This window comes from Saccostrea cucullata, unplaced genomic scaffold (assembly GCF_032062105.1).
Source record: "Saccostrea cucullata isolate Sc308-1 unplaced genomic scaffold, CSIRO_AGI_Scuc_v1 ctg1220, whole genome shotgun sequence".
NCBI lineage: Eukaryota > Metazoa > Mollusca > Bivalvia > Ostreida > Ostreidae > Saccostrea > Saccostrea cuccullata.
The window spans coordinates 11,317-28,279 of record NW_026931211.1 but is presented as its reverse complement, the minus strand read 5'-3'; the positions used below and the strand labels follow the sequence as shown (position 1 = coordinate 28,279).

The 16,963-nt window shown below is 37.6% G+C and overlaps 1 protein-coding gene across 1 annotated transcript; it reads right to left on the bottom strand.

The window, feature by feature from the left end:
• Positions 1-6,489: 6,489 nt before the first annotated feature.
• LOC134231798 (uncharacterized) lies at positions 6,490-7,536 on the bottom strand. The gene has a single exon (XM_062713769.1). It carries the CDS (start codon positions 7,534-7,536, stop codon positions 6,490-6,492), a length of 1,047 nt encoding a protein of 348 aa, XP_062569753.1.
• Between the last annotated feature and the right edge of the window lie 9,427 nt (positions 7,537-16,963).

The window sequence follows — 16,963 nt, the reverse complement described above, 5'->3', positions numbered from 1 at the left end:
AATCTCCTTGTCTGTATATGTATGGATCAGATCATTATTATATATATCATAAGAATGTCTAAAATCTCCTTGTCTGTATATGTATGGATCAGATCATTATTATATATATCATAAGAATGTCAAAAATCTCCTTGTCTGTATATGTATGGATCAGATCATTATCATCTATATCAATAAGAGTGTCCAAAATCTCCTTGTCTGTATATGTATGGATCAGATCATTATTATCTACATCAATAAGAATGTCGAAAATCTCCTTGTCTGTATATGTATGGATCAGATCATTATTATCTACATCAATAAGAATGTCCAAAATCTCCTTGTCTGTATATGTATGGATCAGATCATTATTATATATATCATAAGAATGTCAAAAATCTACTTGTCTGTATATGTATGGATCAGATCATTATCATCTATATCAATAAGAATGTCCAAAATCTCCTTGTCTGTATATGTATGGATCAGATCATTATTATCTATATCAATACGAGTGTCCAAAATCTCCTTGTCTGTATATGTATGGATCAGATCATTATTATATATATCATAAGAATGTCAAAAATCTCCTTGTCTGTATATGTATGGATCAGATCATTATTATCTATATCAATAAGAATGTCTAAAATCTCCTTGTCTGTATATGTATGGATCAGATCATTATTATATATATCATAAGAATGTCTAAAATCTCCTTGTCTGTATATGTATGGATCAGATCATTATTATATATATCATAAGAATGTCAAAAATCTCCTTGTCTGTATATGTATGGATCAGATCATTATCATCTATATCAATAAGAGTGTCCAAAATCTCCTTGTCTGTATATGTATGGATCAGATCATTATTATCTACATCAATAAGAATGTCGAAAATCTCCTTGTCTGTATATGTATGGATCAGATCATTATTATCTATATCAATAAGAGTGTCCAAAATCTCCTTGTCTGTATATGTATGAATCAGATCATTATTATCTATATCAATAAGAATGTCGAAAATCTCCTTGTCTGTATATGTATGGATCAGATCATTATTATCTATATCAATAAGAATGTCCAAAATCTCCTTGTCTGTATATGTATGGATCAGATCATTATTATCTATATCAATAAGAATGTCCAAAATCTCCTTGTCTGTATATGTATGGATCAGATCATTACTATCTATTTCAATAAGAATGTCCAAAATCTCCTTGTCTGTATATGTATGGATCAGATCATTATTATATATATCATAAGAATGTCAAAAATCTCCTTGTCTGTATATGTATGGATCAGATCATTATTATCTATATCAATAAGAATGTCCAAAATCTCCTTGTCTGTATATGTATGGATCAGATCATTATTATCTATATCAATAAGAATGTCCAAAATCTCCTTGTCTGTATATGTATGGATCAGATCATTATTATCTATATCAATAAGAATGTCTTAAATCTCCTTGTCTGTATATGTATGGATCAGATCATTATTATATATATCATAAGAATGTCAAAAATCTCCTTGTCTGTATATGTATGGATCAGATCATTATTATCTACATGTATATCATAAGAATGTCAAAAATCTCCTTGTCTGTGTATGTATGGATCAGATCATTATTATCTATATCAATAAGAATGTCAAAAATCTCCTTGTCTGTATATGTATGGATCAGATCATTATTATCTATATCAATAAGAATATCTAAAATCTCCTTGTCTGTATATGTATGGATCAGATCATTACTATCTATATCAATAAGAATATCTAATATCTCCTTGTCTGTGTATGTATGGATCAGATCATTATCATCTATATCAATAAGAGTGTCCAAAATCTCCTTGTCTGTATATGTATGGATCAGATCATTATTATATATATCATAAGAATGTCAAAAATCTCCTTGTCTGTATATGTATGGATCAGATCATTACTATCTATATCAATAAGAGTGTCCAAAATCTCCTTGTCTGTATATGTATGGATCAGATCATTATCATCTATATCATAAGTATGTCAAAAATCTCCTTGTCTGTTTATGTATCAAAAGGTGAAGATAACGAACGATCAATCTCGAAAAAACTACAAACAATACAATGCTCTGAACAGAGTAAAATACGAACCCATGGACACTCCAGAAATGGGATCAGGTGCATAGGAGAAGAAAACATCCCCCGTTGAAATGTCATCCCCTACCTTAAACCTTTTTTATTGATCAAATACACGGAACATTCCGTAGTCAAATACAGTACAAGAAGGATATGGAAATAACGCACAGTATTCAATCTCAACGTCCATTAAACAATATACAAAATAAGAGCAGAGCAAACACGGACCTCCGAAACATCAGAGGTGGGATCAGGTGCCATGGAGGAGTGAGCATCCCCTGCCGACCGGTCACACCCGCCGTGTGCTCGTTGTCATAATCAGGAAATAACGGAAAAAATCCGTAGTCAATTCAGTGTATAAATAATGGACTAACAATTGGTATGATAAACGTCAGTCAGCATTTCATTCAATGATAAATTGTATTTGCTGACAAGGTCATTGTATCGACCATAGAATTTACGAAATGATGACTTTAAACGAGACTGTTGATATTCTTGTTTCATCAACTTGCTTGTCAATAATTTACCTCGTTTAAGAAATTGTTCATACGTAGAGCATGCTCTTGCATATCGAATCAACTGAGATATATATACTCCGTATGCAGGTGATGAAGGTATATTGCTGCTTAAGTAAGGGGAAGTTGACGATAGAAAAGTTAAAGTCATTACGTTTATCATATAGCTTGGTTGTTAGATTACCATTGGTGTCTTTTTCAAGTTAAATATCCAAGTGTGAAGCAGAAGTGTCGGACTCTGTGGTATCTTTTATCTCAAGCTCACCAGGATATATCGTGTCGACGTAGGAATGGAAATTATCATTATCAATTGATAATACGACGTCGATATATCTAAATGTCGAGCTGAAGGCCACAGCAAGTGTTTTCTTCTTTTCACGCATAAGATTTTGCATAAATTCTGCTTCATATGAATATAAAAAATAAGTCTGCTAATAACGGAGCGCAAAAAACAAAGTTCTACCAAATGGTATAAAACAAGTCAGCCGAACACTGGTAAATTAAAGTTTATGCAAGATGATTGTGAAGAAGTTGATTTTTTGTTGTATATATTATTTTAATTTTGTTCGAATGGGGTTCCATACATTTGAGTCTGTTCTGCCACGAGTATATAAAGGGACCGGTTTTGTCGGGGTGGTCAGATCTAGTTTGGTGTCCGGTAGCGTGACCAGCCGGAGGTGTGCCACGTTTGCTATTTCCCCTGCATGATTTATACAAGTGGCGAATATTTTCGGTGAGATATAGCACCGACCAGAGATCAGGATATTTAAGAATGCATCTACACAGATTCCACTTGGCATAAATCCAATAGACAATCCCTCTGGTGGTCCTATGTAAGTGAAACGATATTTCCCTTAAAGGTCTGTGACCACCACACCATTCCATATATCAGATACAACAATATCTCCATTCCTGTTCTCCGTAATGTAGATAGGATCATGATATAATGGTCTACCTGTCCTGTCGTATTGGATAGTTTGGATTAGTTGTAGTGTACTATTATACCGAATGACTTTCACATTTGATAATACTATGGTGGGGTTTCTTGTATCATATCTTATCATGACCAGCAAATCTCCAGCAGAGCCTGAGTGACAGATACACCATGGTTCCCATAGTTTTTTTCTCTTTATTAGTGTTGACTTTGTAGTATTGTCTGCACTTAGTTTGTTAATGCTCCAGTCTTTGTCTTCATAAATCAACTCTCCTGCACTGTTTACTGTATGTACACCATAGTATTCACTTGCATCAAATAAATGATGTAAATTGTTACCTTTAGAATTTGTCAAAATGAGATCACTGCCCGAAGTCTATCTGACGTCACAAAAGAAATGTGTCAACCTTGATATAAATTAATCACATAAACATGCTTAGTATTTAGGATAGCCCCTTTTAACAGCCTCATTTCTAACTTGTCTTTTTCCTGTCTCTGTGATTTTGATTTCGACTAATAGATTTAAAATGTCCCTTATACTTATTTCTTTATTGAAGTTACACTTCATGTTATCAGCAAGTTCTATTATCTTGGGGACAGGGGTTTTATTTATAAACAATAGAAACTTCACAGGCTTGGTTGCCATTTGCTCGTATCTATGCAAATATTTCTTCACTTTTTGAGTTTTAATTCTGAAACGCGTATAAACATTTGTTTTATGTAAATCATTTAGCGCTTCACTATGTATTTCGAGAAGTTTTTTTTTCAAGTTTTCAGCTTTAATTGTAAGATCTTCTCCAATGCTGGAAAGTTTTACTTTTAAGGCTTTTACGTCTCTTTTGACGTCAGATTTGAGACCTGTTAAGATCGCACGATTGTATGGGAGACTTTCGCCTCTAATCTGAATAATTCTTTCCCTGTGTTTCTGTTTTTGAACCGTCCAGGCTAATTTGATATCTAGAATTTCATGACCTTGATGTTCATAATGTTTATCACAGATGGGACATTCACAGGATTTGCACCAGTTTTTATATTTGCAGTCTGTGTGTTTATCACATAACTCCGGTGTTATAAAGTCTCTATGCTTTACACGATAAATAACAACATCATGGTCTTTGGTATCGAGGTACACAACGTGTCTCTGATTACATGTCATACACATATTTTTTTCACATGTACCGCAGTAGAATTCAACTTCCCTCTGACATTGACAGCATTGAATCACTTTAATTTGAGTTGTGATATCCTTATTCATGGTGTTACTTAAATATGTTTTTTCTTTTAGGTTCAAAATGTCACTTCAGGGGACAATCTACATTTAAAAATATAGTTTTTTCATGGACATTAATTTTCATGAAAAGTTAAATGTTTTAAATTTTAAAATGTACTGTACGTCTAGTAAAATTGTTCACTACAACAAGAATTTTAACCCCCCCCCCCCCCAAATGAATAACAAAAACTCAGTATGCAAGTATGTTTATTTATGGAATGACTCTCACTCCTTATGATCTAATTTTAAAATAATTAAACAACTTTTGATGTGAATTTGTGTTGTTTTTTATGAGTTCAAATTTACCGTAGTGACGGAAGTGCTAGGAAGCGTGGGAGGTAATAACTGAACAATAGATCTAGCAGCCATGATGCTTATTTACATGAGGTAAGATCGAGCTACTGTTTAAAAATAAAGGTACATTTATTAAATCTGGAATAATCCATAGATAAATAGGACTGAAAATGAGGAAATTGCGTGGATAAGATGATTAAGCTGGTCGTCAGGGGATATGTCCCCATACCAAACCAGATTATACAAAATAATATGCGTTCCATTTTGGAAATCAACCAACAAGAGGCGAGAATACAAACAAAATTAAATTATAATCAAATAATTTGCAAATGTTTATGGCAATTTTCTTACCCTTCAATGTCAGTAAATATTTCTGTTTTTTGAAATTGACTAAATAATTTTAATATAAAGTATAATATAATAGAAGGAGTGTTTGAAAAACAAATTATCAGGAAAAAATAAGTGAGACTAATAATGCAAGAATGTTCATGATAAAATAATTTTAAAACATTTGCGCCATTTTTCTTGTCTTTCTATGTCAGTTAATGTTTCTGTTTTATTGATCGTGGAGTATCACAGGTAAAGCTTATCTCTTAATTTTACTAGCAAATCAATAACAAACAAGTTGCATACTTTACCTATAATCAGCCATGCTTATTATTTGGTTTCTATTGTTTATCTGGATTTTATAAAAAAAAAAAACAGCTTATAGAGACAAAACAGCTACATTATTGATAATATATAGTGCATATTAGAATACAAAAAATAGGAAAAAGGTGACTCGACCTTATATTTAAAAAAGAAAAGAAAAATGGGAAAGTGGGGGGGATCCATACCCCAAGTGCCTATGATTATGAAAAGGAACACACACTAGTATTACTGGTCGTTAGAGGATGCTCACTCCTTTATTGAATTGATCTCACCTCTGAACTTTTAAAGGCCAGCGTTTGCTCTGCTCCTTATTTGTATTCGTTAAAATAAACTGAGCTTGAATAATGTTCGGAATCTCTTTACTCCGGTATCCCAGGAATAAAAATAAATATAAACTCTCATTGTACGTATATCAGATCATTATTATCTATATCAATAAGAGTGTCGAAATCTCCTTGTCTGTTTGTCTGTAAAGGTATGAAAAATGTGAAGATAACGGACAGGGATCGATCGCGCAAAAACCATTCACAACATAACAGGTACCAATGCAAATTACAGAGGTGGGATCAGGTGCCTAGGAGGAGTAAGTGTCCCTGTTGACAGGTTATAACCTGCCTTCAGCCTTATTTATTGATCAAGTGTACGTAACAATCTGTAGTCAAATTCAGCTAAAAAAGTTCTACCAACTGATATAAAACAAGTCAGCCAAATACTAGCAAATTAGAGTTTATGCAAGATAGTTTTGTCGTTCTATATGTCTGTACACACACAGTCTGTTGGTCTTTCTTGATCCGAAATAAACAAGATGATTTTTTTCGTCATATCCCAGACCCAATGGTTCAAATATCCCAGCTTCTTTCGTTGATAGAATCAACAGGGGATGACCGTCCTTGTCAATATAGTGTATTGCGTGGTCCAATAGACCACAGATAAGGATATTTAAGAGTGCATCTACACAGATCCCATGTGGTATAAGGGATACTGATGGTGGTGCTAATGGTTGTCCTGTGTAAGTAAAACGATATTTTCCATTATGATCTGTGACCACCACACCTTTGAATGAATCAGATACAACAATATCTCCATTCCTGTTCTCCGTGATGTAGACAGGATCATGATATAATGGTTCGCCTGTTTTTTGGTATTGGATGCTTTGGATTAGTTGTACTGTACTACTATACCGAATGACTTTCACATCTGATAATGGTATGGCGGAGTTTCGTGTATCATATCTCATCATGACCAGCAAATCTCCAGTAGAGGAAGAATGACAGATACAAAGTGGTTCCCATAGTTCAGTTCTTTTTATCAATGTCGACTTTGTAGTATTGTCTGCACTTAGTTTGTTAATGTTCCAGTCTTTGTCTATATAAATAAGTTCTCCTTCACTGTTTACTGTATGTACACCAACATTATAGTATTCACTTACATCAAATACATGAAAGAGATTGTTACCTTTAGAACTCGTCAAAATAAGACTACGTCCATCACTGACCCAACGTCTATCTGACGTCACAAAGGAAATGTGTCCACCGTGATATAAGTTAATCACATCAACATGCTTAGTATTTAGGATAGCCCCTTTTAACAGCCTCAACATATTCTCATTTCTAACTTGTCTTTTTCCTGCTTCTGTGATTTTGATTTCAACTAATAGCTCTAAAATGCATCTTATACTTATTTCTTTATTAAAGTCACGCTTTATGTTAGCAGGAAGTTCTGTTCTCTTGGGGACATGGGTTTTCTTTATGAACAATAGAAACTTCACAGGCATGTTTGCCAATTGCTCGTATCTATGCACATATTCCATCACGTTTTGATGTTTTATTCTGAAACGCGTATAAACATTTGTTTTATGTAAATCATTTAGTGCTTTACTATGTATTTCGATAAGTTTTTTTTAAGTTTTCAGCTTTAACCACAAGCTCTTGTGTGATGCTTGAAAGTTTTGCTTTTACGTTTTTTATGTCTCTTTTCACATCAGTTTCGAGACCTGCTAGGATCGCTCGGTCGTATGGGAGACTATCGCCTCTAATCTGAATAATTCTCTCCCTGTGTTCCGCTTTTTGAACCATGCAGGCTAATTTAATATCCAGAATTTCATGTTCTTCGTGCTTACAATTTTTATCATAAATGGGACATTCACAGGATTTGCACCAGTTTTTAAATTTTCGGTTTCTGTGTCTCTCACATACCTCTGGTGTTATTAAGTCACCATGCTTTAAACGGTAAATAACGACATTATGATCTTTGGTATCGAGGTACACAACGTGTTTCTGCTTACAATACATACACATATTTTTTTTACATGGCCTGCAGTAGAATTCTACGTCATTCTGACACTGACAGCATTGAAGCACTTTAATTTGTCTTGTGGCATTCATATTCACCATGCTACCTTTATTTGGTCCCACTTGTCTTCTAGGTTCAAAATTTTATTTCAGGGTACAATCTACAATTCAAAATTCATTTTGATACACTTATATTTCCACAGATAAATGTTTTTTAAGGAAATATGCACTTATATTATATAGGAAAGGTACAAACATACAAAATATCGACAACTAACAATATATTCAATTCAATAATAATTAAAAGGATCAGGAAATAAATAATTATTTTTCACAGACACGCAAACATTTATAAAAGTAAATCGACACAAGGACAGATGATACAAAATTTCATAAATTTTTTGTGAAATAAAGAAGGTTAACCAGATAATTTTTTTCATTTTTCATTCCAAATTTTGCAATAATGGGATTTGAAGTGACAAAATTTGGATCGATTTATACGGATGGTTGCAGAAAAGTAGAATTTAACATAATAAAAGGTTTAAAATTTCTTGATATTTTAGAAATTTATTATTTGCATCATTTACAAAAAATAGACCCCAAAATATATGATAATCAGCAGGCATCCATTTCTTTGTTTGTACTATCTGTCCTTAAATTGAAAAACGAACTTCTAATAAAATTGTTGGTGACTAAAACAAGCTTTTTCTTAAATGCCACAGAATTATTTTTAATTAGTAACACATACAACCTTTGTTAAACAATTTCATCTGATCCTTTTGTAAAGGTATATTTTAAACTGACACATTTCACACCTTTTTAAATGAAAAAAGGAAAATGTACTTTTTAAACACAAAACTTCTAAATTTTTCTAATTGGTACTTTAATTTTCTTTAATTTGAAATTACCCATATCTAAGGCGTATTTCTTGTGCCATTGCTCTTACATACCAACAAATTCGATTATTTGACCTTTGCCATAACTTTTGAATGGTTACTGTTAGATTTTTTAGATTTTCCATTATACAGATGTGGCAATCTTTCCCTTAAAGGGATTGGGACAGATTAGAAGATAATATTTTCTAAAATTTTCTTAATATTATCTTGACTTATATGATGCTAGTGCATTTCACATACACCGAAATACACGTATATAAAAAGCGTATTCAGAACCTTTTATTTATCTTAAGATAATTAAAATTACAGGGAATGTATTCGGACTTACAAATGAATTGACCGATATGAGAGAATTGTTTTCGGAAAAATTAACATTTAAAGATCAATTTTCTTTAGTTGTTTTCTTTGGTTTATTTATGTAAATTTTTCAAATCTGCAGTGTTTTCCTTATTTTTTTTTTCATTGCAGCTGAGAAATTAATCTCCAAACGTAGCCAAACCAACATTTTATCCATTAAAGCACCAATTCTTATAATGAATTTTAGCATAGAAGTCCTTCAGGGCAGGCCTTTTCCAAAAATTATGAAATTGTGATAGATTTTGATGTACGGAAAAACTTAAAGCAAGATTTCTCTAGGATGACCCCTGTCCTAGGGACGGAATTCGTAAAAAAAAAAAATACAATACCCCTATTTCTATCATACTGGTTTATACTTCTTAGTGTCCTGGTGTGAATCCACCTGTTCGCACACATTTTTTTGCAAACTTTTAACCCGTATAATCACAAATCTGATTTTTTCATACAGGTCTTTGTATGTTACTTCTATTTTCTTCCCTAAATTGATATGAAAGACAGTTACGGAAATGCAGATCATATATTCTATTTAACTAAATGCAATCAACCGGAATTATACCTCAGTGTAAGCACACTTTGTTGTAGGTTACGAATAATTTACTTTGTGTAACTCGGTACTGGTGTCACGAAAAGAAACTCATGCTGAGCAAACATTGCTGAATTTGCCTTTCAAGAACATCTGGTAATAGTACTGTTGTGCCACAGTGGGAGAGGTACTCCAGAGTAGATGCAGTTCATTCCTCGGAAAAATGTGTGCAATGGATATATTAATACCGAAAAAGATGGGGAGGAAGTATAAGACTTGTCATTAAGATCATTGAAGGTTTTATGTCCCGTTGCCACTACTCAGGCATCAAGTAAGGACCCTCATACAAAGGATTATCTGTAAATACTGAAGGGGGCCTAAGATACATATAAACACTCAGTTGACTAGAAGTAAAGCGAAATATGAGAGAACAAAAAACTACACACTTGTGGCCTGATGTCAATAGCTTTTTCTAAAGAGTAAAACCAATATCGACCTTATTGGTCGACGCATATTGTTTCTTTCACGGCGTGTTGATCGACACATATCGTTGCACTTAATTTCACAAAGTGGACTTAAAACAAAACCAACTTACCATTATTTTTAGCCCGTGGTCATTGCAGCGTGCAAACTAAAAAAATTAACACACCGGGTAAAAAGTTAACACTAGCATTCATCACGGTATCTAACCCACATACTAAAAAAACCCGGAAGTTGTTGCGCATCGAAGCATGTAAACTAGCCTAGAGAAGAACAATTACCCGTTAAATTGCAAGTTGAGCATTACTATTGACAAACAAACCTGATGAATTAACGTAATTATCATGCGGCATATCCCGCTGAATTAGTGTCAATTGCTTGCATTAAAATTGAATAAATATGTAGGTAGAGATTTAAAAAATGCTATCGTTTTCTCACATATTTTAACATGCATGTAACGTTTGTACGTTGCTTCTAGTCCACAAGAGATATAATTATTTCCCAAAATAACAAATATTGAAAATTGTGATACTAAAACAATGTTTTGTATGAATTTTACATTTAAATGTTAAGGTTTGAATTTACACAATTTAAAACACCATTGTCATTGGAGTCACTTTATGCGCCGTTTCAAACGAGATTGTTCGAACTGTATTGTTCGTTCCTAAAATAAACGCAAATTTTCCTGTCATGCAATTGATGAACAAACAAGAAATCCACAAGTATCGATGGTCACCAGAGTACCATAGTCCATGCATACATTTAAACTTACATTCAGGGAGTTTCATTCTTTCATTTAAACCTAATTTTGCGTCTAAAATGTGAGAATTAAGAATTGACGACATTATTAATGGTTGTCATTAAAAGATTAAAACAAAATACACATACACACAAATAAATAAAAATAACAAAACAAAATTAAAAAAGAAAAAGAAAGAAAAACAATCATACAAAACTAAAAAACTAGAAGTACTCTGATCAATGAGCTCACTAAATGATATCTTCCGCCTCCCGTATTAATATAATGGTAATGTCCATGTTTTGCATGGCTTGTAGAATGACTTGTGGGAAACCAAATACAGTGTATATGTCACGGACCAAAAAGTAAAATAGGAGGTGCACAATAAAAATATATAATAAAGATTTTATGAAAGTCTCAAATTTCATTCGGTGGTTTGAGAGGAGTTGCGGATAAGAGCTGGGTACACCATAGTGTTCCAGACGGACGGACGTACATTAAGACAGACGAACAGACATATCTATTAGTACATGCCCTACCGCTTTTCAAGCAACTATAGAATTTAAAGGCTAATTTCCTTTTAATTTCTTAAGGGAGATCGACTGCATATTAGAGGCAGTTGAGGAGACATTGTGCTTATACAGCGATAAAGAGGCTCGTAAGAAGCACAACATGTATTCAGAGGGAGGGGACATAGACAACTCTGAAAAAATTCCTTGACAAGCAAAAAAGTCATCATACGATTTTTATACTGAGAGGGCACTAACAATTAGTAGCATTATAGTACATGTAGATATTTTTTCTATAATATTCTATTTATTGCAAAATTATTGGGGACACCCTCCCCCTTTCTGGTTCCTACAGGCATGGTAAAAGAACATGACCTCAAAAGGCATAAGCGCACCAGGCATGATGTAAAATCACAAACTACTGCTATATGAAGAAGGATATGGAGTTAACGTACAGTATTCAATCTCAAAGTCCATAAAACAATACAAAATAAGAGAAGAGCAAACACGGACCTCCGAAACATCAGAGGTGGGATCAGGTGCCATGGAGTAGTGAGCATCCTCTGCTGACCGGTCACACCCGCCGTGTGCTCATTGTCATGATCGTGAAAAAACGAAAAAATCCGTCAGCATTTGACTTAATGATAAATTGCATTTGCTGACAAGGTCATTGCATCGACAATGGAACTTACAAAATGATGACTTTTAACGAGACTGCTGTGCTATTCTTGTTTCATCTTGTTTTGCTCGTCAATAATTTACCTCGTTTCAAAAATTGATCATACGTAGAGCATGCTCCTGCATATCGAATCAACTGAGATATATACACTCCGCATGCAGGTGATGTAGGTATATTGCTGCATAAGTAAGGGAAGTTGACGTTAGAAAAGTTAAAGTCATCACGTTTATCATATAGCTTGGTTGTTAGGTTACCATTAACGCCTATTTCAAGTAAAATATCCAAGTATGAAACAGATATGTCGGACTATGTGGTATCTTTTATCTCAAGCTCTCCTGGAAATATCGATTCGACGTAGGTTGAGCCAATATTCAACACACTTATATTTACATCAACTTGCTATCAATAGTAACATCATATTAGCTTTTCATCAGATGTAATGTTTTCAATAAAAATACCAGAATAATTAAAATATTTCATATTATCACATACACTGCATTGTTATACATATAACAAGATGTGTTTGTGAAACACTGATGCACCCGTATGGCAATGTGGTGGTCCTGGAGGTACTGGGCACGATTTGCCCTGCTACCTCCGTTCACAGGGTATACGTCACAGCACCTGTCGTGACGTATACCTATCCTCGCTCTCTTTTCTATTACATGCTGCAGAGTACAGACGTGTCTCTGTCAGCTCCGCCATTATTGTAATCTATATTGTATATTATAACTGCGGGCACTAATAAACAGCGGATTATTTTAACATAGTGTTTTCTCTGTTCCGCCATCACCGTAATAGTAGTTAATATAGAGAAACGCTATATTGGCGCGGCGTACCAGGGTATTTTAGTTTGACTGCGGGGTAAAACCTTACCTGCACGTGTTAGTGCCCGTTGCCATCTTGGATATTTTTCCGAGATGTAAGGCAGCAGTATTTATTTTATTTTGTATATACGTTTATACTCGCGTTTCTTATTAAGCGGATTTACCGCTTAATTCATGTAAGTTTGTATTTTTGCCGTTTTGAGGATACCGGGCGAGATGGACCATGTGTTCAGTTCCTTTGGTAGGGGGAGGGGGACTTTGAGACCTAGTGGGGACTGGGACGTTCATGTTGGGGGAAATGACCAAGCGGGTCTGGGGAGTACCCCGGGGGAACGCAGTCCGCGGAAAGTTCCGCCTCCCGGAAGCGTGAGATTCGCTCCGGGTGTGTGTAGCACACCGATGCCCCAGGGGGAGGGTGCCCCGGATAATGTCACCCAGTATGAGGGCGGAGATATGTCACTTACACAGGGAGCTGATGGGTCTTTGGAAACGCCCGGTTTCCAGCAGTTTTATTCCCTGCTCCAGGAACGACAGACTATCCTGGAGGGGGTAGTTGACCGAATGCAGGGGGAAATAGGTCAGATTCAGGGAAATATTTCCCAGGTTCAGGGTGACCTTGGTACGGTTAATAGCAGGGTAAATAGCCTTGGTCAGGACGTAGGAGCACTGCGGGGAGATATAGGCTCGTTAGAAGCCAAGATGACGTCTCAGATGGGGACTCTGAAAACCGACATGACGTCTCAGGTGGGGTCTATGGAAACAAACATGGGAACTCGGTTAAGTGAAATAACTAAAATGCTTGCGGGAATGATGAAGTCTGAGAAACCGCAGTCAGTAACTGAGCCACAAGAGCTTAAAGTCACTGCCAGTCCGTCTGTAATGACTAGTAGCCAGGGGAGTCCCTGGGTTCCTAGCTCATTGCCAGTGCAGTGTTCTGCAGTGCAGCCTGTCGCTAGTTTACCTAGTACCGAATCTGTTCCTAACCCAAACTATAAGGTCACTTCTGTTTTCGCATCTCAAAGTCAGCCATTTTCTTCAGTAGACTACAGTAGTCTTGGCTCGGGTTTGCCGAGTACTATTACATTTGGCTCGTTCTTATCAGGGAACGGGGGGTATCCTATACATCCTAGCACGGGCCCTTCTGTTCCAGGTCATGTTGCTGGTGGCATGGGTGTGCCAGTGACGGCACCAACTGCATCTGTGTCTTCTAGTGCAGCTAACTTGGGTAGTCAGGGCTCTGGCTACTATGGGGGGGTTGGTAGGACAGTCGGCGGCACTAGGAGGAGCACCGTCATTTGTACCTGGAATAGGGGGTGGGTCTTGGGCACCTCAAGGTCACACATTAATGACTACGGCTGATGCATCCCAATTTCCGAGCTTAATACCTCCTGGTACTCAGAGTAGCGTGAGTAGGAATATTCCGGCTGAAATAAAGTGGATGAAGTACAATGGGGATGTAGAGTGGGGACCATTCTATTCAAAGTTCTCCACAATCGCCGAATATCATCAGTGGAGTGGTCCCGACTCTCTGTTGGCCCTAAGTCTTACGCTAGAGGGGGCAGCTCTTAAGTACTTTGATATCCTCAGGCGACGAGGCGCGCTGTTAAGTTTCCGAGAGGTCGTTCTCCGGATGGAGGAGAGATTCGGTAAAACTTACCTTAGAGCCGCCTCACAGCTGGAATTTAATTCTATCTGCCAGCGAGCGGACGAAGCTATAGAGCAATGGGGAGACCGCGTAATGGACACTGCCCAGAAAGCGTTTGGTAGCGGAACTTCGCCGGAAGTTTTTCAAGAGCAAATAGTCGTCCGATTTGCTCTGGGGTGTAATGACGGCGAGACGGGGCAGCAGTTAATTAATAATCCCCCGGGGACGCTAGAAGAAGCGATTAAGAGAGTCAAAACTTATCAGCTTAGTTGCAGAGCTTTAGCCCACCGGCCGAGGGCGGTTAGATCGCTCTCTAGAGACCGTCAAAATGACCAGAGTCAGTCGCCAATTCTGGGTTATTATCGGGCCAGATCAGGTTCTGAAAGTCAAGATCTTTACGTGGCACGCAGAGGGCGCTCGGAGTCAAGGGACCGTTCTAATCGTGCCAGCAGGGACCGTCCTAATCGTACCAACAGGGACCGTTCCGATCGTGCCAGCAGGGACCGTTCCGAGTCGCTGGATCGGGGCCCTTATAGAACATACTGTTCCAGAGACTCGGAGGACAGCACCCGAGGATTAAGTCCCGAGCGAGGGTCCTTGAGGGACCCGTCATCAAATAGGGGACGTAGCCCTACACGTAAGCCTATAGGGGGGAAATCAGCGAATCAAGGGCACTGTAAGGGTTCAGGGGCAATTGTTTGTTATGAATGCAAAGAACCGGGGCACGTACGGCGGAATTTTCCGCGTAGGAGCAACCCGCAGCCCTTGTGCCCGTGTCTGAAAAAATGTGCAGAGACTAGGACTGGGGAGCGCTCGACTAGTGCTAATAGGGTGACTTTTGCTGACACTCCGACTATCAAGGCCACTTATGTTATTCCCTCAGTTAGGTCAGGTAGTCATAGCATAGGCTCGGGTGCGTGGCGCATCCCCATATGCATAGGAGGTCAGCATATTAAAGCGACTATAGATACAGCAGCCGACATCACAATAATCTTAAGTGAAGTTTATAAGTCCTTGAGGCCGCAGCCCGAAGTTGTTAGAGACACTAATGTTAGGCTAGCTGTCGAGGGGGCTGGTATGACCGCACAGTACCTCGGAAATCTCAACTTACGCATTGGGGATTATGATTTTTATCACCCGATCTATGTTGGCCCTTTGCAAGATGAAATGCTTCTGGGGATTGATTTCCTGCGCGCACATGGTGCAGAATTTGCATGCGAAGCAGGTACTCTAAGGGTCAAGGGCATAGACACGCATTTTGCCCTAAGTTCTGAAGAAACAGTTCCAGTACTCGATGCAGTTTCAGTCCGCAGAGTGCGGGTCCCTCCGCACACTGCCCAAGTTATCGAGTGCACCCTTAGTTCCGAGATGCCAGAGTTTATGCTGGAACCAGCTAACATTTTTCCGCCTGGTATAGTAGCCTCTCGGACATATAACGCTGCAGGAAATGGAGCCAAACTGTGCATACTAAACTTAACTGACAGAAGCCACATAATAAAGACTGGTGCCAAGTTAGGGGAAGCCGTCCCTGCGGTCTCAGTTGAGGGTACCGATCCCACAGTGCGTCGTGTGTCAGCCGAGGGGGGAAACAGTAATAAGCATATTGCCCCACTGCTAGAACAGTTAGGCAAGACCGCGCCTGTGGAAGTCAGGTCTCAGGCTGCGGAGCTAGTTAAAGAATTTGCCAACGTCTTTGCTACTGATGACCTTGATCTCGGAAGTTTTCCCGAGATCGAACACCGAATCGACACCGGTAACGCGTCTCCTGTCAAGCAGCGGATGCGGCGCACCCCCGCTGTTTTTCAAGGGGAGGAAGAGGGTCATCTTGATAAGATGTTAAAAGCCGGAGTCATCCATCCGTCCTCCTCGGACTGGGCGTCCGCCCCAGTTCTGGTCAGGAAGAAGGATTGCAGCGTCCGTTGGTGCGTGGACTATAGAGCCTTGAATAAGGTGACAGTCAAGGACACGTACCCTCTGCCACTCATCGAGGAGTGCATGGACACGCTAGTGGGAAACCGCTGGTTTTCTAAGCTTGACGCTAATGCAGCTTACTGGCAGGTTAAGATAGCTCCGGAAGACCGGAAAAAGACTGCCTTTATCACAAAATATGGCCTATTTGAATTTACTAGAATGGGGTTTGGTCTGTGTAATGCCCCCGCGACCTTTGCTAGGGCCATGAATGTGGTCTGTGTAATGCCCCCGCGACCTTTGCTAGGGCCATAAATTTGGTGTTACACAGGCTCAACTGGAAGATA